Source organism: Sorex fumeus, unplaced genomic scaffold (genome assembly GCF_029834395.1).
Source record: "Sorex fumeus unplaced genomic scaffold, SorFum_2.1 ptg000014l, whole genome shotgun sequence".
Taxonomy (NCBI): Eukaryota; Metazoa; Chordata; class Mammalia; order Eulipotyphla; family Soricidae; genus Sorex; species Sorex fumeus.
In genome coordinates this window covers 338,289-361,412 of record NW_026606071.1, presented here as the reverse complement: position 1 = coordinate 361,412, position 23,124 = coordinate 338,289, and the positions used below count along the sequence as shown (strand labels likewise).

At 38.1% G+C, this 23,124-nt stretch overlaps 1 protein-coding gene across 1 annotated transcript in view; it reads right to left on the bottom strand.

Annotated features, from left to right (window-relative positions):
• The window catches only part of DNAJC10 (DnaJ heat shock protein family (Hsp40) member C10), a 46,814-nt gene extending 26,165 nt beyond the window's left edge, over window positions 1-20,649 (bottom strand). Inside the window, exons 1-12 of the mRNA XM_056111824.1 lie at window positions 20,490-20,649; window positions 18,803-19,151; window positions 16,132-16,297; window positions 14,342-14,392; window positions 10,849-10,931; window positions 10,360-10,491; window positions 9,783-9,876; window positions 8,408-8,485; window positions 6,670-6,713; window positions 5,425-5,562; window positions 2,252-2,341; window positions 430-543 (exon numbers count right to left, since the gene is read on the bottom strand). Coding sequence (XP_055967799.1) covers window positions 430-543; window positions 2,252-2,341; window positions 5,425-5,562; window positions 6,670-6,713; window positions 8,408-8,485; window positions 9,783-9,876; window positions 10,360-10,491; window positions 10,849-10,931; window positions 14,342-14,392; window positions 16,132-16,297; window positions 18,803-19,006 — 1,194 coding nt within the window. The 5' untranslated portion in view covers window positions 19,007-19,151; window positions 20,490-20,649. The remainder of the gene's footprint in view (window positions 1-429; window positions 544-2,251; window positions 2,342-5,424; window positions 5,563-6,669; window positions 6,714-8,407; window positions 8,486-9,782; window positions 9,877-10,359; window positions 10,492-10,848; window positions 10,932-14,341; window positions 14,393-16,131; window positions 16,298-18,802; window positions 19,152-20,489) is intronic.
• Window positions 20,650-23,124: the final 2,475 nt, after the last annotated feature.

Sequence of the window (23,124 nt, the reverse complement as noted above, 5' to 3'; positions counted from 1 at the left end):
GGGTATATTGGGGTTCTTGGTGGTGAAAAATAAGTACTGGTGAAGGGAAGGGTGTTTGATCATTGCATGACTGAGACTTAAACCTGAAAGCTTTGTAACTTTTCCCACAATGATTCAATAAATAGATATAACAACAACAACAGAAAGATCCCTTTAGTGATGAACTTATTTTGTCATGTAAAGTTCTGATTTCTAACAAAGATTTTCTGAAACTTACACACTATAATTTCAAAACACAAAAAATCCATTAAAAGGCAAATATAAGGAAAAATTTTCAGTAAAATTAAATTTTTTTGCTAAACACACAGAATGAAAGTACTTACATTTCTTTTTTTAACCTAGACTTTCAAGTAAACTTTTTTTGTTATTGAAAACATAATTGCATTAATAAGAAAACAGTAGTAAGTAAGCAGTACGTATTTTCCTTACTTGAATATGTTCATTTTTAAGTAGAGTTTTTAGTTTCTTCAACTCAGGATCATTTGAATTTTCATTTTTTCCAAAATGAAAAAATAAGAGCCACCGATGATGAGCTAAACGATCCTTAAAAGTGAGAGGAAAAAAATGTCAGCTGGTAAATTCTACAAAGGTTTTCATCTTTATTTCCTGGGTTTAAAGTTAATTTGAATTATCGTACCCATTATTATCCATTACCCATTATTATCCAGTCTTAAGTTTTGATGTTGGAGATAAGCAAATCTCTGCATTTTTTTTAATTATGATCTTATTTTGTCTCTCAAAATCTTTAACAGCAGTCAGCATCACAGCAAAGACTTCAGTCTTTATACCAGTATTTTCAAATGACATATGTTGAAGAAATTTCCCATTATTCCTTGGTAATGGTCATGCCTTATATATCTAGAATAGTAGAGATCTTTTGTAACTTCCTACATGTGACCAGTATGTATCTTGAATTGTGATTCTTGACTATCACCATCACCTAGTCCTTGATCTTTGCATATGTTGGAATTAGCTTGCAGTTTTTCCTTTGAAACTGGTCCTAAGAGACCTCAGCATGAATTTATAGATTCTTATTGATCATAGAGATATCAAGATTAATCAATATTTGAGTTCAATAAGTAACTTTAATTGCACTTCTGTCAGTTTTAAGTATTTATGTTTTATCAGGAGGAAACTTATTTCTCCTATGGTCCAATAGGATTTGGAGATATCTTGCATAGTATTGGAAGATTCAACTCATTTAACGCCATCAGGATTTTTCCTGTGAAATTGTAGGGTATTTATTCTTAGATTATGATGTCACGGGCTGGAGCGATAGCACAGCGGGTAGGGCCTTACACGTGGCTGACCCAGGTTCGATTCTTCTGCCCCTCGCTGAGAGTCCGGCAAGCTAGAGAGAGTATCTCGCCTGCACGGCAGAGCCTGGCAAGCTCCCCGTGGCATATTTGATATACCAAAAAACAGTAACAAGTCTCACAATGGAGACATTACTGGTGCATGCTCGAGCAAATCGATGAACAACAGTGCTATTATTATCCAAAACCATTAATTCTCTGTAATTACTCAGGATAATGCTATGCAAATAGTACTTACAAAGAATAATAGTATTACAAAGAATGTCACCAAGTTACAAAGTCTATGACGTAGAGCACTGTGCAAAATAAAATGTTTTGCCACATGAAACGTAAAGGAACAGCTTTTCAGTTTGTTGTTGCTTTTCTAGGACCACAAACAGCAAGCAACGCTTTGCGATCACTGCTGGCAGGGCTCAGGGCTCAGGAACCCAAAATCACGGGAGCCTAGGATTGAATCTGCATGGACCACCTGGTAGGCCTGCCCACTTAATGTTATTGTTTTGGCCCAGCTTTCCAGTTTTAACAAAATGTTTGACACAGAACACGTTAAAGTAGAATGCTTTAGGATGAACAGAAAAAAAAGATCAATTCGTAAAATGAATATTTCTAAAGCTGCTCCTTTATTTTCAGTGAACAAAATACTTGTATCAGCACAAATATGAAACACAAAATCAGATCTAAAGTTGCTCCGTGAACTAAGTGATCCAAATATTGTCACTTCTGATGCTTTTCCTGATGTCCACACCTTTAGGACTGGCTACTTTTCCAAACTGCAAATTCACCCTAAAATTTCAATATCAGCAATTCCAGCGATTAGTTTAGTTTAAACTATCATCTATTATCCTTTGAAACCGGTACTTTCTCATGATGAATGAAACAGTAATTTTAAAATTTTATATGTCAGCAACATTTTTTAGTATTAACAAAAATATTACCTCTAGTGTGTTTGTTGAAAGTAGTTCAAAATCTGGAAGATTATGCATTATTTCCAAATATATTTCTTTAGCATCCAATGAATTAAGAAACTAGAAGAGAGAATCAATTTAATCAACTTGTTTTTTAAATTTATTGTCTATAGTTTATTTCAGATTCTATAGAACTTTTAAGAAAAAAACAAGTACAGAGGTTAAACATTTTTGAAGCTATTTTCTAAACCTGTGACATAACTGATATGCCAAAAACAGTAACAAATCTCACAATAGGAGACATTACTGGAGCCCGCTAGAGCAAATTGATGAACAACGGGAGGACAGTGCTACAGTCTTTCCCTAAACTGAAAAAACAAAAACCCAAAAATACAAGACACTGCTTAGAAGAATAGCATAGTAGCTACAGGCCAGAAACTTTCATAAACATTTAGGATAAATCTGTGAAAAAGAAAAAAAATCAAAACCAAATGACTGTGGAAGAAAAATGATGAAAAAATAATAAGGTTGTAGGTGAAAAGTGCTCTGGGAGAAGAAAATAATTTTGGAAACATCTAAGAGACAGTTATAGATTTTCATGATGAATTAGTTATGGAGTACAAAAAAATAGTGACTCTTTTGTCCTGAATTAATAAAAACAAAACTTTAATCAACTGAGATGGGTAAAAGTTTGGGGGAACTGAATTATAGAGGAATATCAAGAGAGTATAGCTATAGATGTCTAAGTTTGAGACATTGATTAATTTTCCAGGGAAGACTTTGAATGGGGCAGTAGGATATATACTGCCTGGAATAGAGAGCATAGAATTGTACTACTTATAAAACTGGGAAATCTTGAGAATTGATCTACAGAACTGAGATTAGAAGTGTGGGAGTAGGATAGGGGAAGGGAACTCGAATCACTCTGGTTTAGAGCGTGGCGTAGGAACACTGTACTCATAAAACCCAGGAAGTAATTGTATTTTCAAAAACATGGAAAAGTTAAAACTGGAAAGTCATCAACATTAAGTCATTAATATATGTACAATCTATGGGAAGTTTCGTTTTAGTGAAATTTTCCTTCCTTACATATTTCTATAATGTGTTATCTTTGCTAAAAAGGTACAATTAAAATACAGAGAACTAAAGGATGTTCGAATTGTATTTGAGTATTTTGGAATCTCCTAGGGTTCTAGTCCTAGGTGGGTTTTTTTGGTTTTTGTTTTTAAATCTTAACTCTTTGATAATGAACCTGACTTAAGTATCCTCCATAATAAAACAAACATAAACACATGGGACTATATTAAACTAAGAAGCTTCTCCATCTCAAATGAAACAATGACCAAAATAGAGAGAGAGCCCATGGAATGGGAAAGAATATTTACCCAATACCCATCAAATAAGGGATTAATATCCAGGATATACATTAGCAGAACCGTAAGACAAAAATACTTCCAATCCCATCAAAAAATGGGGAGAAGCAATTAACAGAAGCTTCCTCAAAAAGGAAATACAAATGGTAAAAAGGCACATGAAAAAAATGTTCTACACTGCTAATCATCAGAGAGATGAAAATCAAAACAACAATGAGATAACATCTCACACCATAGAGACTGGCACACAGCAAAAACAATAAGAACCAGTGCTGGTCCTGATGTAGGGAGAAAGGGACGCTCTTTCATTGTTGGTGGGAATGCCAGCTGGTCTAGCCTTTTTGGAAAACAATATGAGCATTCCTTAAACTAGAAATTGAACTTCCATATGACCCAGCAATGCCACTTCTGGGAATATATCCTGAGTATGTGAAAAAGCACAGGAGCAATGACGTCTGCACCTGTATGTTCATTGCAGCACTGTTCACAATTAGCCAGAATTTGGAAACAACCACAGTGCCCGAGAACAGATGACTGGTTAAAGAAACTTTGGTACATCTACACAATGGAATACTACATGGCTGTTAGGAAAGATGAAATAATGAAATTTGCTTATAAATGGATGTACATGGAGAGTGTCATGCTAAGTGAAATGTGTCAGTAAAAAGGGGACGGACAGAGAATGACTGCAATCAGTTGTGGAATATAAAATACCATAATATGAGACTAACAACCATGGACAGTAGAGACAGGGCCGGGAAGATTACTTCACAGTTGGAAGCCTGCCTTATGAGCAGGGAGAGAAGGCAACTGGGATAGAGGAGGGAACCACTAAGTCAATGATGGTTGGAGGGATGGCTCAGGATGGGAGATGTATGTTGAAAGTAGATAAAGAAGCAAGCATGATGGTCTCTCGGTATCTGTATATTTAAAAGTCAACCCCCAGTTAAACTTAACAAGTTTTGGCCATCTTCCAGAGGCCAATGGACAGCCAGGTAGGGGCCCACAGTGACGAGAAATGTGGTGCCTCAGAGTATGGGGGTGGAGCCGGCCCTTTCCTCTCCCACCCCAAGGAGACCCCAAGTTGCCACCCACAAACAGGCCCTCTGGCTACTCAACAAGCTGCTTAAGCCATGATTCCAGAGACTCAGAAACTAATCTTGGAACCCAGCAGCTTTTGGTAGAAATCCCTCCAGATTTAATTATGAAGATTTTAGAATTCCAAAATCGTGCAACCACCACTGTGGTCGTGCAACATCATATCCTATTCATAATCAGCAATAGAAAACAAACTAATGTTACCTTTTCAGAAAATCTGAGTGTTGGGGTAAAATACCAAATAATAATGGTGGGTCTGATGTAAAAATATTGAATGTAATCAAAGTAGAGAGAGAGTACTGTGGAAATCATGTGCCACAATGGTAGGGGGAGGGTGTGGGATAGGGGGGATATACTGGGGTTTTTGGTGGTGGAAAATGTGCACTGGTAAAGGGATGGGTGTTTCATCATTGTATGACTGACACTTAAACCCGAAAGCTTTGTAACTGCTTTCACGGTGAGTCAATAAATTTAGAAAAAATATAAATAAATAAAAAGTCAATGCCCCAGTTAACAATAAGCTTGAGGTTTAAAAATATAATGATTTATGACAGTTTATTAATAATCATTAAGGCAGACTAATACTATAGTGTGTATTACACAGAATCACAAAATTACTCATTATACATATTCTAGAATTAGATGATATGAATTTATTCTTTAAACTTCTTGTTTACAAAATTACGTATTTGAATGCGTACACATTGGCAAAGAGATTTAAGTAATCCATACCAAAACATTGCTTTTCTCTTTGTCATTTAAAGTGGCTCCAGGGGGAAAATAGGCAGTTGTACTTGCTGTGATATCTAAACTTTCACAAAGGTTATCTTGGGTGGCACAATCCATCCATCCTACATTAACAAGACCATCCTAAAATAAAAAGGACCAGTAGATGGTGATAAGTAGAAGTAACAGGAAATTTAGCCTATTTGGCTAAATACGAAACTAACTTTAAGTTAAAAATTATAAAAGTAAAAAACACTGGGGCCAAAGATATAGTACAGAGCAATGGGAGCTTGCCCTGCATGTAGCTGACCTGGGTTCCATTCCCAACACCACATATGGTCCCCTGACCACCTCCAGGGTGTGACCCCAAAACTGAAATAGAAAAAACAGCAACCAAAATAACCGCCCCCACCCCAACAAAAACCACTCCCATCTGAAATAATGCAGATCTGAATGTCATGAGTAACAAACATGATCATATAAAAATTATATGACACATACAGAAAGAATATTACTTTCTTTTCTTCTTTTTTGGTTTTCGGGTCACCCAGCGATGTTCAGGGGTTACTTCTGGGTCTACACTCAGGAAATACTCCTGGTGGTGCTCGGGGGACCATATGGGATGCCGGTGATTGAACCCAGGTTGACTGCATGCAAGGCAAATGCCCTACCCGCTGTGCTATCGCTCCAGCCCCAAGAATATTACTTTCAAGTACACATAGAACTTTTGTCAGGGAGTAAGGGCACAGCTGGTAGTGCTCAGGGCATACTGCTGACTCTGCGCTCATAAATCACTTGTGGCAAGCTTGGGGGCCCATATGGGATGCCAGGAATTAAACCTGGGTCGACCAAGAGCTAGATACACATTGTACTATCTCTCTTGCCAGAACTTTCAGCTTTTACACTATATGAACTTCCAGACCACAAAGGGAGCTTCAAAAGTGTTCAAGTAAACTACATATCCCAACACTGAAAGCTAAATAACAGAGTAATAAAATTAAGAGTAGAAATGATAAACACAAGCATGGAACTCTTTGTTTAGAGGAATTAATTATCAAATATTTAGAAGTGAATGGTGATAGAAACACAACAAATCAAAATTCTAAACAAAGAAGCCTGTAAATTTAAATACATTTATCAGATATCAAGAGTTAGGTATTTAAGAAACTATCAAAGAAAAATACCTAGGTTCAAATTTGAAGTGTATTTTTTGACATGGCATTATAGTTTCATAAAGTAACTGCTACTTACCAACATGCCACTAAGTCTGAGACGCGTCTGTGAAGTCAAACAATCTACAGAGGAGGGGGGGGAAACTAATGAGGCAATTTTAGCTTTATTTATACTTTCTTTTGCCTATCTCCTCCACACTTTCACTCTTCTCTCACTCATGCACACACAGCCTCTCACTCATTTTTTAATTCTCTTCCCTATGCGTCCCAAAATTCCTTGCTAAGGAGTAATGTGTTCTCAAATACTTCTTAAGGATCTTACTCTCAGAATCTCCATAAAAAGTTCCCTTTACTTAAGAGAACTCCTGATTTGAAGGTACAAAAATATATGAATATATAATATATAAACTTCCAGACCACAAAGGGAGCTTTAAAAGTGTAAAGAGGTCCCTTTGACAATAGGTAGGCATACTTAAACAAAACATTAAAATTAAAAAAAATGAATGCTCTATAGAACGTCCTGGAGTGAGAAGTTGCACGACCTCTTATATTCTAGCCCACCGACGTACCAAAAGCAGCACACATTTGTGTGGGCTTAACATACACGACTGTAATCTCTTACACAAGGGTTTAAATGGCTCCAGGATGAAATACAACAGTCTTCACACACTTTCCTTTTATGGTGGTGGAAAGGTGCATGGTGGTGGGATTGGTATTTGAATATTAACTGTAATGAACTATTGTGAACAGCTTTTTAAAAATAGAATAAAACAATATGAATACTAGGATACAAGATGTCCTCAGAAGGTAGCTGTAGTATCACAAAGCCTAGAAAACTATTCAAAAGCTGTTTATCTTGGGTAAAAAGTGAAAGAATGACAGTAAATTTTATTCTCTAGGAGTGGAATGTACAGCAATCTGTACATTAGGTCAAAACGAGACAGAACTATTTGTTAATAGACTGAAGTTAAGGGCGAGTTTTGCTGCAAGGTAGTAAAAAAAGAGTAGCAAAAAATGTGGGCAAAAGAAAAAGACTATTTGGGATCAAACATATAGAAATTTATCTTACAATGCCTTCACCAATTTTTAACTAATCTCATAGAAAATAAATCTTCAATTTTCACCACACCAAAGTGTGGTTTGGCACATAGGGTGGTGAATCTTCAACTTAATTTATTCAGGTAGGGGTTTCTAGAAATGGGGACAAATATACATTTTCATATGCATATCTGTGAGGCAAAGTTCATAATCAAGAGGGATATATTTATCAACAACTACTTTTGCTGTCAAATACACCCAAGACTTGTCCAAAGATACAATTTTCAGAAGTATAATTAAGCAAGAAAAAAAAAGCAAACTAAAAGATCAAACATGAACCCATAAAATATTAACTGTGTAAAGTATTAAAAATATAAATGTTTATTAATTATAATGTCGAATAGTTCAAAACAATTATAGTAGCATATATAATTACCATATATAATAAACGTTCAGTTATAAATTGATAATTTCTAGTTTCTAGTATATAGCTATAACATTGGTTATAGCTAACACTAAGTCATACATTTGAAAACTGCTGTAAATGTTCTCACTTTACGAAAGAAAGAACTGATTATGCCACAAAATGGAAGTGGAGGTGATATTTGGTCGCAATCATATTGTAACATTAACTATCAAACCAATACACTGTTAAAGTTTTAAAAAGTTTTATGTCCATTATATCACACATATAATGGTTAAAACTCATATCTCAATAGAAAAAAATTAAGATCACCAACAAAACACTACATGCCTTTATTAGAACAATAACAAATTACCTCCTTCTTTGGAACAAAAAGTGATCAGCCAGCCAATACCAGCAGCAAAAGCAGTTTGTATGGCATTAACAAAATTTCCTTGAAAGAAAATAAAACAAATGTCTGATAAGCTATTACTGGAAAACAGAAATAGTATCACAAATGTCTTTTTCCTTCTAATCTCACCTACTTAATCTGCTCTAAGTATTATCAGAATTTTCCCCAAACCCCCTTGTCTATGTTAGATTCCCTCACGAGCTCTACCTTTTCTTAATCATATAAAATCTAAATTCACTATTTTATTAGAAGGAAAAAAATTGGTAAGGTCCTTTAGATCGGAACTCTGCATGCATTCAATTTTTTTTTTCCAACACCACCCTGCCATAACTCATGCTTTTATGGATTCATGGTGAAACTTTGCAGGTCTCCGAAATACATCTTGGATGGCCTTCTCTTCAGTTTGGTGACTGGGTCTGACCTCATTCTAGAAGTAATTTCTAACCCTAACTATTCCTCAGCATAAGTTCTTTTACATCTTTCCTGCTTTCCTAAATCCACATCCATCTTTATAGTTACTACATTACATTTTAATGGCTTACTAGTAACGTCTCCATTGGAGACTTTGTTGTTACTGTGTCTGGCATATCGAATACTCTCGGTAGCTGGCCGGGCTCTCCGAGAGGGACGGAGGAATCGAACTCGGGTCAGCCATGTTGGCTGCGTGCAAGGCAGACGCCCTACCCGCTGTGCTATCGCTCCAGCCCTACTAGGCTTACTAGAATGGTCTTCCTTAAGAAAAGAATGATGTACTCTACATAGCTCAAGTGTTTAGAGCCATTACAACTGGTGTTCATGCGATGACATGAACATCCCTTTTAATGTAAACACTATCATCTGTATAGTACAGATTTATTCAAATACAGTCTTAAATCGGAAGAGTTTTAAGCTTTTAAAATTATGCTGGAGAGGCATAAATTTATTGCCTGATAGAGTATACATATGAGCAATTGAAAACTCACTTCATTCAACACTGTTTGCACTTTCAATATTGCCTTTTATCTAGCTCCATTTCTTATCTCTTTTCGTTTTGTTTGGTTTGGGGGCCACACCCAGTGGTGTTAAGGGCTACTCCCCACTCTCACAATTCACAACTATTGAGTTGTTCCTGGTCAGCTGGATCTAACCCTAGTCTACCCCATGCAAAGCAGCTCCTTGAGCTATCTCTCTGTTCCTCATTTCCAACATCTTAATTGTTTTAGCTTCTGCAAATATAATTCATTTGTTAAATGCTATGTTTCACAGAGTTCAGAACAAATGACACAATTACTTCTAAGATGCATGAAAGAGATTTTTGAAAATTTTTGAAAATCAAGCAAATGAAGAAAATAAAAATTACCTGTCCACAATTCTGTCACTGTGCTTTTAACGTGTTGCATGGCGAAACTCACTAAACTTTCCTTTGATCTGTCACCATGATATTTAACTGCAGCCTATTTTTTAGATACAAATAAATTTTTTACTCTTTAAAATTCACTAAAAGCATCAAGTACATTTGATTCCACATTATTAGTGCATATTTTTTAAACTGTAATAGTCTTAGTAATACAATATTTTCAAATAATATACTAAGTATCTTAATTGTACAAAGTCTGTGAAAGACATTTTAATTATTTTTGCTAGTTTTATCAATTGAAAATGAAAAAGATATATACGTTTGTTCATAGGATGATACCTGAAGAATATTTTATAAAACTTAATATATGATATACAATTTACATTATGTTGGACAAAAACTAAAATTAGCAAACATTTAATTCAGAAAAAGAGTAAAATCAAAGTAATGGATCAAAAATTATTCGCAATACAACGCAAACTGTTTATCATTAATGAGCCTAATTAGACTTAAAAATATTTTAAAAATTCATATATTTTGTGTAGTATTAAAAAAAATCAGTATTAACTTTAATCCTTACCATTCCAGACCTAAAAATGAAGAGGCTGGGATAACTGTTGACTCCTTTCATTCGGCAAAGCATTCTATCATCACCACAGTTAACAGCCCCAATTCGAAGTAATCCATCAACTTCTTTAGCAAAATCTCTCCACTGTGAGAAAAAACATGAAATGCAAGTGTTTTCTTTAATTGAATAAAACTATATATATATTATGAAAGTATTTGCTAATTATTTCTGATGGTTATAGTGAGCATCATGAAAAAAAAATCCTAGCATCTTAAAAATCAATACAATTGGGACTGAGTAATAGTACAGCCAGTAGGGCATTTGCCTTGCATGCGGCCAACCTGGGTTCAATTCCTAGCATCCTATATGGTCCCCTGATTACCGCCAGGAGTAACCCCTGTGCATTGCCAGATGTGACCCAAAAAGAAAAAAAAAAATCAATACAATTAACATATTAGGAATAATGAAACCTGAATAATCATGATATAAAAAAATACATACCGTGGGAGCTAAATCATGACAATGTGAACATCCTGGAGAATAAAAGTTCACAAACCACAGTTCTCCAGAATTAACAGCAGCATCTAAAAACATTTAAAAAAGAATTATTAGTTACTAAAGGCTGGTATTTTATCTAAAAATTATTTTCTTTAGAATGAAAATGTATTACCCATATAGCATTAATCATTTTTCTATAAAACATCATAAAACTATAAAAGAGATGGAACAGGAAGCAAAGTCAAAGCTCACAAAGGGCCACAGAGATAGCAGAATGGAAAAGATGCTTCCCTTGCAACCAGATCCCTGGTATCACATCTGGTCCCTCAGCCCTCCCAAGAGTAGCCCCCAAAACAAAACAATAAAAGATGATGCAAAATGTTTGTGTGGATGAGACAAATGAAGTGTTAAACATTTCAACTCTTATTACTATCTCCAGGACAAATTTAAATATGTGATTATTCAATTCTGATAGAAATTCAAGTTCTGAAATGAAGAGATTGTGAAGTAGCACCGTAGCACTGCCCTCCCGCTGTTCATCAATTTGCTTGAGTGGGCACCAGTAACGTCTCCATTGTGAGACTTGTTACTGTTTTTGGCCTATCAAACACGTCACAGGGAGCTTGTCAGGCTTTGCCGTGCAGGTAGGATACTCTCAGTAGCTTGCCAGGCTCTCTGAGAGGGGCGATGGAATCAAATCCGGATCGGCCGCTTTCAAGGCAAATGCCCTACCTGTTGTGCTATCGCTCCAGCCTGGTGTGATGTAGCAGATGTACATTAAATTTAATCTTTGTCTTTAAGACATTTACCTTAGAAAACTGTTATTTGAAACACATTAATACTGCTTCTTTTTAACAATTCAAAACATGAAAACAGATCCTCAAATAACAGACGTTAACAGTACATAATGTCTAAAAATACGTTCTAAGATGACCTGAGGGAAAGTAAATAAAAAAAATTTCAACCCTTTATGAAAGTAACATTAAGGACTCAAAACAAAAAGGTGAAGACAATTTCGTTTTGGCTGAAACGTTTTCAGGAAATTCTTTATCAAAATCAGTTATGAGTAACTGTAACAAAAATGTCACAAATTACATTGATATTAAAGCACACATAGCATTCTACATATGTGTAACCACCTCAGGTTGATTAGAAACATGTAGCACTCAATACTCACATATATTTCAATAAAGACAGGTACATAGTAGGAAGTTAACCTATATATTACAGGTAAAGTACATAATTTAGGACTTGATCAACTATTCTTTGACACCTTTAGAAAGTCTGATAAGTCAGTCACTCTGTATAGGGAGGAGAAATACTTATGCTATGTAGTCTATCAGTACTAATTTTGTTATGATCTTAGTAAACTTGTAAATTGTAATAGAAATGTAAATGTAAAATGTAAATTGTAATAGAAATGTGTTTTGCTGCGCTATAAAAATAAGGTGATTACTTATATAATAAGACAGCAAGAATTACATAAAGTATTATATTTAAGTATTAAATAAAAAAATGGACACCAAATCTGGTGGCATGTGAGAAAAAAATCTTATTCGCTATGAAACCTCTCTTGATACTTTGTTTCCATTGAAAGCAAACAAAGCAGTGTGCAATAATCTCCTAGTACAACAGAGAAACTTAAGAGGAAAGTCATCAGTTATCAAATACAATGAAGAATTTGGGGACCAAAAATCGAGGAAGAGTTAGAATGCAAGTCAATGTTCAGCACCTTCTAAAATAAGAATCTGATAGGTAAACTGAGCAGACCCTTTAAGAGACTCATTAAGTACAGGGCAAAACTGGAGTTTGAGGCATATCTATCAGTAAAGAATTAGAAAGTAACTAGTTATCTCAAATTATTGAATTATTTTATCTCTGGTTGGAAAAATGCTAATCTGAGATTGTGAATGATCCTAGAAAACAACTCTTCTCGAAGATGGACACACATAAATATGAAATAATTCTGTAATTTGTATTAGCTATAAAAGAACAAAACTAACCCAAATTAAGAGAAATGACTGGCAATCAAGATCTACAACTAAGAAGGCTAATGGAATCGGTACTATCGTACACGCATGGCATTTTCCTTCTGTTTCTTCAAGTGAAATTTCAGAATTAGTTTGTCTTAGCTTACTAAAATCACAAGCACCTTTGAGATCAGATGAAAAGGTCGCATTTATGGAAATACGGGAGTTCACAAGCATTGCTTCATGGGGCGAGACCAATCTGGTGACACTCAACCCATGTTCAATGCTCTTTCCTACAACTGGGCCACCAGGCCACTTAGGGCACCAAGTGATGTTGCTGATCAAACTCAGGTACTGTTAATGCCAGGCACATACATTCTCTAGCTTTCTGGACCGTATCCCCAGCGCCTGTACTTGACTCTCAATTACTTTTGGGGCTCAACAGGAACAAGTGAGAGTTTTCAACCTTTTCTTCATTGTGACTCACTTATTAGAACCTCTGTACATCAGGAAAGGCTCTCACAAAGAGCTTGTGGATTAACTCTCTTGCATATTTTGTCCACTATATTTAATTCCATCTCTAACTACAAAATTTTCTGTCCCACTGATACAAAACACTAGTAGAACAGTACGTAAGAAACAATAAAAACCACACAGAAAAATGCTGCAATTTTTATCAGAGTTACCTATCTAAAAAAATTCAATTCTTTCCTATTTCCTCTTTAGCAAAGATATGCTTATTCACTAAGTATTCAACTTATCAAGTGTACAATTTGTAATGTGATCATGGGCAAGATGTACTGAATACTTTAGAAGTCTGAACTCATCAACAAATGATGTTAAAAAAAGAATAAAACATAATTTTGGCTTAGAAGGGAACTGCACAAAATTAGTGACTATAATTTACCTCTTTTAGAACACAATTTTAGGTAGTTCTTTATAGTTAATATTCTATTTTAAAATTCCAAAGGAAATAAAATGGAATTGGGGCTGGAGTGATAGTACAGCGGGCAGGGTATTTGCCTTGCACGCAGCCAAACCGGTTTCAATTCCCAGTATGCCGTATGGTCCCCCGAGCACCGCCAGGAGTGACTGCTGAGTGCAGATCCAGAAATAACCCCTGAGCATCGCCGGGTATGACCGAAAAAGAAAAAAAAAAAGGAATTGAAACTTAATGAACTAAAACCTCATATAACGTAGGAAAAAAAATCCTAAATTCCCAAATATGAAAGTTTTAAACCTGAAAGTGTTTTGCAAATTTCCAGCACACTAACCTGGCACCTAAAATAGTCCTACACCAATATCTCGCAACATATTTTTACTTTTTTTTAGAACATAAACATTTGCTAATAAATATTAACATTATTATAGGACTTGTATCTGCTAAGATGATGCTAATATACTATATGACATGTTATTATGTTAAAATCCAAAATAATTCTAATTCTTAAATATATTAGTACGCAGGGGATTGAGCTTCATCGGTCATCAACCAGCAAAAGAAAATCCTCTGCCCACAAACTTACCAAATTCTCTTCTGTCCAATGTTATGATTTCAGGATCATCATCATAAATACCTAGTTTTAAAAGTACATTGAAATTACAAAATTAAATTTGTCATAAAAGTAAATTACCAAATAGATTACTTATATGGTTCTAATCATCAAAAATTAGATGCGTATACTAAATCTCAAAGTTAATAATACACAACAAACTGAGAAACCAGCAATAACACCTTAGCTGGTATATTGAAGAATTACTAAAAAATATTAATTTTTACAAATTGTAATAGGTCTATTGATTTCTACTGTTGACATGATGAACTTCCTCACAGAAGTTTCTCCTGGAGAGTTTGGCAAGCTACCGAGAGTATCCCACCCGCACGGGCAGAGCCTGGCAAGCTACCCGTGGCGTATTCGATATGCCAAAGCTAGTAACTGTAACAGGTCTCATTCCCGACCCTGGAAGAGCCTCCAATACAGCAGCGTTGGGAAAGATGAGTAACGAGAGGCTGCTAAAATCTCAGGGCTGGGACGAACAGAGATGTTACTGGCACCCACTCGAGTAAACCGACAATGGGATGACAGTGATACAGTGATATATAAATAATGAAGATTCTTATTTTAAAGAATACTCAGGAAATTGTGGTATATTCACCCAATTTGCTTTAATGGTTACGTAATATGTAGTTTTAGTAAATATCAAAATCTGGAAACTAGTGATGGTACAATTAGATGATAGACCTCATTAATTCCTCAAATTATATGGCTTTTGATAACTGGCGGTTTCTGAAATATTTCCCATTAGAAGTTTTTACAATTAGAATATTTGCAGAGGTGGAGATAAACCTACTTAGAAAATACCAATCTAATCTACCACAGAAAGGAAAACAAGTGTAAGAAAAATGTATCTTTTTACTTATAAATATCCAAATAATTATCAGTGCTATATAAACCAGGGCATCAAAAAACCTTCTATACAAAAGGAGAACAAAAGGGAATGCCCTGCCACAGAGGCAGGGTGGGATGGGATGGATGGGGGTCGGAGGGATACTGGGACCCATGGTGATGGAAAATGGGCACTGGTGGAGGGATGGGTATTTGATCATTGTATAATCGAAACCCAAGCACAAAAATTTGTAAATCTACAACTGTACCTCATACTGTTTCACTAATAAAAATAATTTAAAAAATCCTTCTATAGAGATTACAGTTATTGTCACAACTATTCAATTCTGTCCAGGAAATGGTATAAGAAGCCACAAACAATATATCAACAAATGAGCTCAACTGTATTGTAATTTATTGGGGCAGATCAAACTTAAATTATGGAATACAAATATAGACTTTTAAGCTGTAGAAAATATACTTGAAATTTTTTTTTTTACTTTTGTACTTTTTTCCTTTCTTTGGCCATGCTTCCTTTCTAACTTGTGTCAATACCTAAACCTTTATGGAAAAAAATTTCTACATATGAATAAAGGGATTTATACAGAAATTAACTGAACTAAAGGAAACTTAAACCATTTGTTGGAAGCATGATGCTTTGATATTTAAGATGTGAATATTTAACCACTTTTAATGCACGCCCTTTATAGCAATCCATACTTTAAAAAATTTAGCAGGATTATGACAACACCTCCCTATCTGTGCAGATATCTACAAACCACCTGACATTCCTTTCTGAATTTCACTTACATGTTACATGTTTAAAAAAGAACCAGTGTAACAAATATAAATCAGTGAAGTGGTCAGATAAAATTTTATATAGTCAGAGGAAAATCTACAATTTCATAAGAAGTATCTTATTATCTTACCAAAATCATATCGATAATAATTCCAGCTTTCATACTGCCCTCCTCCTTGGTTATCTGCAAGTCCCTTTTCTCCATATTTGTCATACTTTTTCCGCAGATCTTCATCTTTGAGTACTTCATATGCTCTATTTATTTTTAAAAAATCACTATGTGCATTTGGATTATTCTATTCAAAAATATTAAGATACAAAGTTGTTTCAGATATGCAATCAAATTTGTTCAGAACCTAAATGTACATTTAACTTAATCCTGAGGCTTCTGGGAGAACAGATAACAAAATAAGGAGGAAATGTACAAATATGTAACAGGTTATCATGAGATGAAATGAGTATTATGAAAGTACTACAATCTTAAAATATGAAAGCACACCAATGAGAATTAATGCGTCAAATGACTGACAGATGTGATTAGACAACTTAAGAAATTCCTTCTAAGAAAAGCAACTGATTAAAAGTTGACTAATAAACTCTTTAAACCCTTAATTTTGTAACTATGATTAGTTACAGTTGGAACAACTACAAAGCATTCTGTATGCTCCTTTTCTGCTATAAAATAACATAATTAATTTATATAACTAGGTATCCCAATCAGTAAAATAGTAATTATTATCAGAGTGAAAATGCAAAAGAAGATTGGAAATTTCATTTGCTATTGTTTAAGAGAACTAGATTTTGAAGAACACTTTTTTGGAGTGTTTGTTTCTGGGCCATATCCAGCTGTACATGGGATCGAAGCTAGCTGCATACAAGGCAAGCACCTTACCCAATGTGCTACTTTTCTGGCCAACATAAAACACTTTTATTGAAATATTGAGTTGTAGATGAGATAATCTTTTATTTGGAAAGTTAAAAACTCATTTTGAAAACTCAAAAAACCAACAACGACAAAAAATCCCTAAACATAATGTGAATCACAGGGAAAGATTATGAATTAAGATTTATTTTTAAAATGCAGTAACATTCATTTTTAAAAAGGGAAAAATACATTATAACATCAAGGACTTTTAAATTTTTTTCTTTATCTAGACCCAGTATTTTGAATATGTATGTAAGGTTACTTGTGATTAAATGATATATTTTGAATATAAAATGACTACAACATTAAAATTAAGACTGACAGGGAACTGGAGTGAGAGTACAGTGGGTAGGGCGTTTGCCTTGCATGTGGCCGACCTGGGTTCGATTCCCAGCATCCCATATGGTCCCCTGAGCACCGCCAGGAGTGATTCCTCAGTGCAGAGCCAGGAGTCACCCCTGTGCATCGCCGGGTGTGACCCCAAAAAGCAAAATAAATAAATAAAATTAAATTAAGACTGACAGACCTTAAAGTACAACATATTTCCAAATTATACTGCCATTGAAACTGTTCTCTGAAGACTAGGAGAACTTATTTGGAAAAATCAATAGTTAGGTCTTTATATAAACTGAGAACGATTCCTCCCAAAAACTCCTTTACTAGTTTCACCAAAGAAAAAAGATGCTCATTTGCACCTTCTGGCTCAAGGTTCCTAATGTAATTTGCAAGCTCAAAAATGTATTCTGTATTTCTTCTACTAGGACCAGCTGCTTTAAATATCAATCTAGCAGTGTTTTCTAGAGCTATAGAACCAAGAAAATTAGGATTATTACATGTTCTAATATATAACAAACCCATTGGTTTTGCTGTTGGAACTCTGGGATAAATTATGACTGTGGCAGTTTCTCTTCACCCTAATATTACAGAATACTTTGGCTTCTTTCCTCATTACTGGATGTTTGTAAGCAACACCCCTTACACAATCCCAGAATCTTCAATAAAAATCATTAATTCTTCCAGGCTGAAAATACTAAAAAACTGTCACAATTGTGTATTTCTTTGTAAGTGTTAAGTATCATTACGAAAAATTAAAGTGTAAAACTGAAAGTTAAAATTATGAAAGGGGAGGCTATAGCAATAGCACAGTGGGTAGGGCATTTGCCTTGTAGGCAACTGACCCAGGTTCGAGACCCAGCATCCCATATGGTCCTCTGAGCACCACCAGGAGTAATTCCTGAGTGCAGAGCCAGGAAGTAACCCCTGTGCATCGCCGGGTGTGACCCAAAAAGAAAAAAAAATTATGAAAGGGTTTATCACTGGCGATATAATCCAAGTTATTATTATGGGCATAAAATTAATTTATCTTCTTTCAAGTTCATTTTTTGGACCACATTGGCTGTGCTCAGGGCTTATTCCTAGCTTAGTGCTCAGGGATTACTCTTGGTGATACTAGGGATTGAACCCAGGTTCGATACGTGCAAGGCAAATGCCTTACCCCCAATACTATCTCTTTGACCAATTCTCTCAAGGTTTAACTTACAATAAATGCCATTTGACTCTGGTTTTTAAGTTATTCACTAGAAAAAAAAAGACCCCAGAAAACCTATGGTAACCATTAAAGTTCTAAGAAAACGCTTTTCTGGGAACTATTTTCAAAATAGTTACTTGGTATCCTAACAAAACTACTTCAATCACCACATTACCATCAGCTTTGGGGTTAATAACTGCAAGATAACTGCAATTCTGGTACAAAAATCTCATGAAACTAGTCTAAATTACAACATAAAAACTGAGTATTTTTGACGTGAATTTTAGAGATCTATAAAATGTAACTGGAATACATGAAACACAGAATGAAAAGAAAATGTTTACCTACCGGGTTTTTATCAGGATGAAGTTTCAGTGCCAACTTTTTGAAAGCTTGTCTTATTTCTCTACTGCTTGCAGTTTTGGATACTTCAAGTAAACTGTAAAAATCCTGATCTGTGCCCACCAAAACAGTCATATACAAAATTAGAAAACAGAGGATGACCCTTTTCAAGTCTCTGACATAGTCGTCTTTATTTAACCAGACTCTCATTCTTGTCTTATACAAGTTCTGACTTAAGTGAACATGAAAATACGCAGCTGGTTCCAGTTGATCTAATATGCCACTTTGAGAACTTCTATCCGTATCACTTCAAGGGCGAATCAAGGGGTATGAAAATGTGTCATCAAATGTTAATCTAAAGAGAGGAAACAATGTGGTTAAATACAAAACCCAACCCAACCCAGTAACTGCATAGTAAAATAAAACTGGCAGTACCATCACCAGTGACAAAAAGATCTGTGTCCCAGTTTCTGTTCTTTAGAGAGTCCCTGCTACCTTTACAGGTCTGATAGCCAGATTCGTGAAATCATCCAAATCGGCAGATAAAGGGCAAAATGCAATGTTTGTAGGTATCTTCAGCACTTAAAAAAACCACCGAGCTATCTGCTCTGATCAGCATCAGTGCATAAGGAGTTACTAGGGCCTTCCTTTTTCCACCAAGTTTAATTAAGGGCTGCCCTTCTGTAACACTTTCTTTTGAGCAACTTCTCGGGTCTTTGCTCTCCACTTTCCTTTATCGTTTTCACTTGCAGGAAACATGCTTGGAGGGAATTCGAAGGAAGTACCAGGACTGCTCCAAAGACGTCTCTTCCAAGGATCAATTTACATATTAGCTCATTTTCTCTCTCCAAGTTTCAAAGGCCCTTACATCTTAAACTACTGTATAAGAGTAACGAACCAGTTACCTACGTTTTTGTTTGTTAGTTTGTTTCACTTCACAATGGAGAGGAGAAATTGAGAAGGAAAGAAATCACGTAGACACCATCACTTGCGTTGCCCAGAAATAAAACTCTCCCAGATCACACCGACTTTTGGCGATCGCTTTCAAGGATCTCAAAATGCGTAAGGAGTATAAAAAAAAGTGTATCTATCTCACCCTACCCTCGCCTCTTTTCTTCCTGACTTCGGGTCACTCTGCCGAGTTTCTCCGTACCTGGAAACGGTTCATTTCCAAGCACTCCTTGCCACTCTCCCTGTGTTCGCAGGTACTGATGCAAGGATCAGTAAACCTGTCTAGAAAGCACTGGAGAGAGAAGACGGCGGGCACCACCCGGGAGCTGGACACGCGGCCCTCGGGGCAGTGCGCTGCCCGTGGGCGTGTCCGCAGGGGAAGGCCCGGCCCACGCCGTCCCGCGGCCGGCGCTCCCTCCGCCAGAGGATGCGGGGACCCGGCGGCCCGGGGGACAACGGGGGTCCCTGGGCCGTCCAGCGGCTTACAGGGAGACCGGGAGGGAGGAAAGGAACGGAGGACCCCAGAGCAAGGCACGGGGGGGGGAGCCGGGGGGCGAGCGAGGGCGGTGCCGTGCAGGGGGTCCGGGAGCGAGCCGGCGCGGGGCGAGCACACGTGCCGGGGCCGAGAGCCGTGCAGGGTCGGGCCTGCGGGCCAAGCGTTGGCGCCTGCTCCCCCCTGGCCAACCCGGGCGGGCCCGGCGGTCCGAAAGCCCCGCTCCCCGGCCTCGCGCCCCGCGCCCACCTTGGTTCGACGGCGGGGTCGCTTCCGGCGGCGCCTCCCCCATCCGCGACCCCGGCGGCGGCGCCCGCCGACTGCAAGCTGAGCGGTGCGCGCGGGGACGGGAGCTCGCAAGCTCCCACCGCCGGGCCGTCGCGCTCGGGATGGGGGAGGACCGGTCGCAGCGGCGGCGTGCGCGCGGCTCGCTCCGCGGGACGCTCCGGGGCGGCCGGTCTCCGAGGCGAGCGGGGCGGGGCCTGGCGCGGGGCATTGTGGGAACGGCGCGGAGGACCCGGCCGGGGCGGCCGCGGGAGGGGAGGGCGCAGGCGGGCTAGGCTGACGTGGCGGTTAACGCGGGATCCGGCTCCGGCTCCGACTCCGGCTCCGGTTCAGAGTCAGGGCAGAGGCGAGCTGCAGCCGCCCTGCCGGCGCCCACGCTCCAGCAGAGCGACTGGCAGCCCGTCGGGAGCCGGATGCGGACGAGGAAGCCCGCCCCTGCGCTTCCGGTCCCGGCCGGTTGCCACGGTGACGGGGCGGTACCCTCCCCCTCCTTTCCTCCTCACCTTCTCTCCTCCTCCCTCCCTCCCTCCCCCGATTCCGAGGGCGGGTTTGGGGCTCGCAGGCTTTCCTGTCGCGCTGTTCTTAAAGGGAATGCATGCTGGGGGAATCGGTTGGTGGGTGATCGGGGTGACCTGAGGACAGAGGAGCTTGATTGCAGTGACATGCATAGCCGTGGCGGGGTAGCCTGGCTTCCTGCACATCATCAGGCCAGGAGCCGGGGCGTCCTCTCGGCTCTTCCTTCTGCTTCTGGACCGCACAGGGCAGAAACGGCTTTGGGAGAACAACCGAGGACGTAACAGACGGGGACACGTGACGAAGGGGAAGCCTGCTTTTGACATCGATTCCCATTGTTGAATCAGTTGGTCCGGGAGATGCTCCAGGCTCAGGGGCGCCTGTTTTTCACCAAGGGTCACTTGGTTTCCTTCCAGCCGCTGCCGGCCCATCCCCTAGCGGTGCAGGCTGTGGACCCCCGCGCCCGGGCTGGCTGGGGGCCCCTGGTGGTCCTGCACAGCAAGTGCAGAGTGGCGGACTGTTCCGTCCTCTTGGCAGAGTAAGGTCAAGGAGCGGCTCGTGGACTCGCTTGAACACTGCTTGGCCGGGCCTCTTTGCCCCCCCCAGAGTTTTAATACGTTGCAGTTTTGTGGATAATAAATGGGATGTGAACATATAAAAAGTTGACAACTGTAGGAAAACCAAAGCTAAGTTACTGATGTGCTGGAAAGAGGAAGTAGCACCAAAGAGAGGCAGAAATGTGAGAAGCAGCCTGTTGGCGCAGTTCATTTGTGCCAAGAACTGATGTGAGCAAACACATTAATCTCGTTTTCCTGATAATATTATCCGGCCCTGATTGATTATACCCGTTTCACTGTGCACTCCGAGGTCATCCGGATAGAGCAGATTCACCCAGGAGTCACATTGACGCAGTCTGGCTCCGGAGACAACCGTTAAGCATTTATGCCATACAAAAATAAGGAATGTTTTGGGCAGAAGAAACAAGAACATAGACAATGTATTTTAAAAGACCACGTGTTTGAGGAGCAAAAGGAGTATCAGAATGTCAGGGGCCTGGAAAGGTAGACAGGGACACAATGTTGCAGCTTCATAGTTCATCTTAAGAATTTTTATTTTTTATTTTTTTTAAATCTAACCAATAACAATCCGAAGAGTTTTAAGCTGCGAAATATTACCGTTTTATGTAAGATTTGGAAATAGCCCCAAAGTTTAAAAAAAAAAGGAAGTAGATAACTACTATCCGAAAATAACTCTTCCTAAACTGTTAGAGATTAGCTAAATCTTTTCCCGTTTTGATCCCTAAAGGAAGTGCACTTTTTTTTAACAAACAAGAACATTCGTCTACATAACAAACAATATTCCAAATCTGAAAAATTTACACGAATGCATTATCAGATACCGTTCAGATTTGTAAATACCAGCAATGTGTTTGTAGCATCCAATGTGTTTGTAAGATCCAATGTGTTGAACTATCTGCTTCCTTTTTTTTTTTTTTAATTAGTGAGACACCATGAGGTATAGTTGTAGACTTACAAATTTTTGTGCTTGGGTTTCAATTATACAATAATCAATTACCCATCCCTCCACCAGTGCCCGTTTCCCACCACTGCGAATCCCAGTATACCTCCCACCCCCACCGCACCCCCATCCCACCCTGCCTCTGTGGCAGGGCATTCCCCTCTGTTCTCTCTCTCCTTTTGGGTGTTGTGGTTTGCAAAAGAGGCAATGAGTGGCAATCGTGTTTAGTCTATAGTCTACTTTCAGCATGCTTCTCCCATCCTGGGAGGATCCTCCCAACACCCTTTATTTGGTGCTCCCTTCTCTATCTGAGCTCCCTTTTCCCCTAGCATGTGTGGCTGGCCTCCAAGCCATGAAGCAAAATTCCTGGCACTAATTTCGGCCATTCTTGGGTGTTAGTCTCCTATTTTGTTACTTTATGTTCCCCAGATGAATGCAATCTTCCTATGTCTATCCCTCTGCTTCCTTTGGTTGACATAGTTTGAGATATAATCAGAAATAGTTCTTCAGTTTCATTTTTTTTTTATTTCTTCACTGAAGATTTTGAGATGTGTAAAGAATTCTGTTC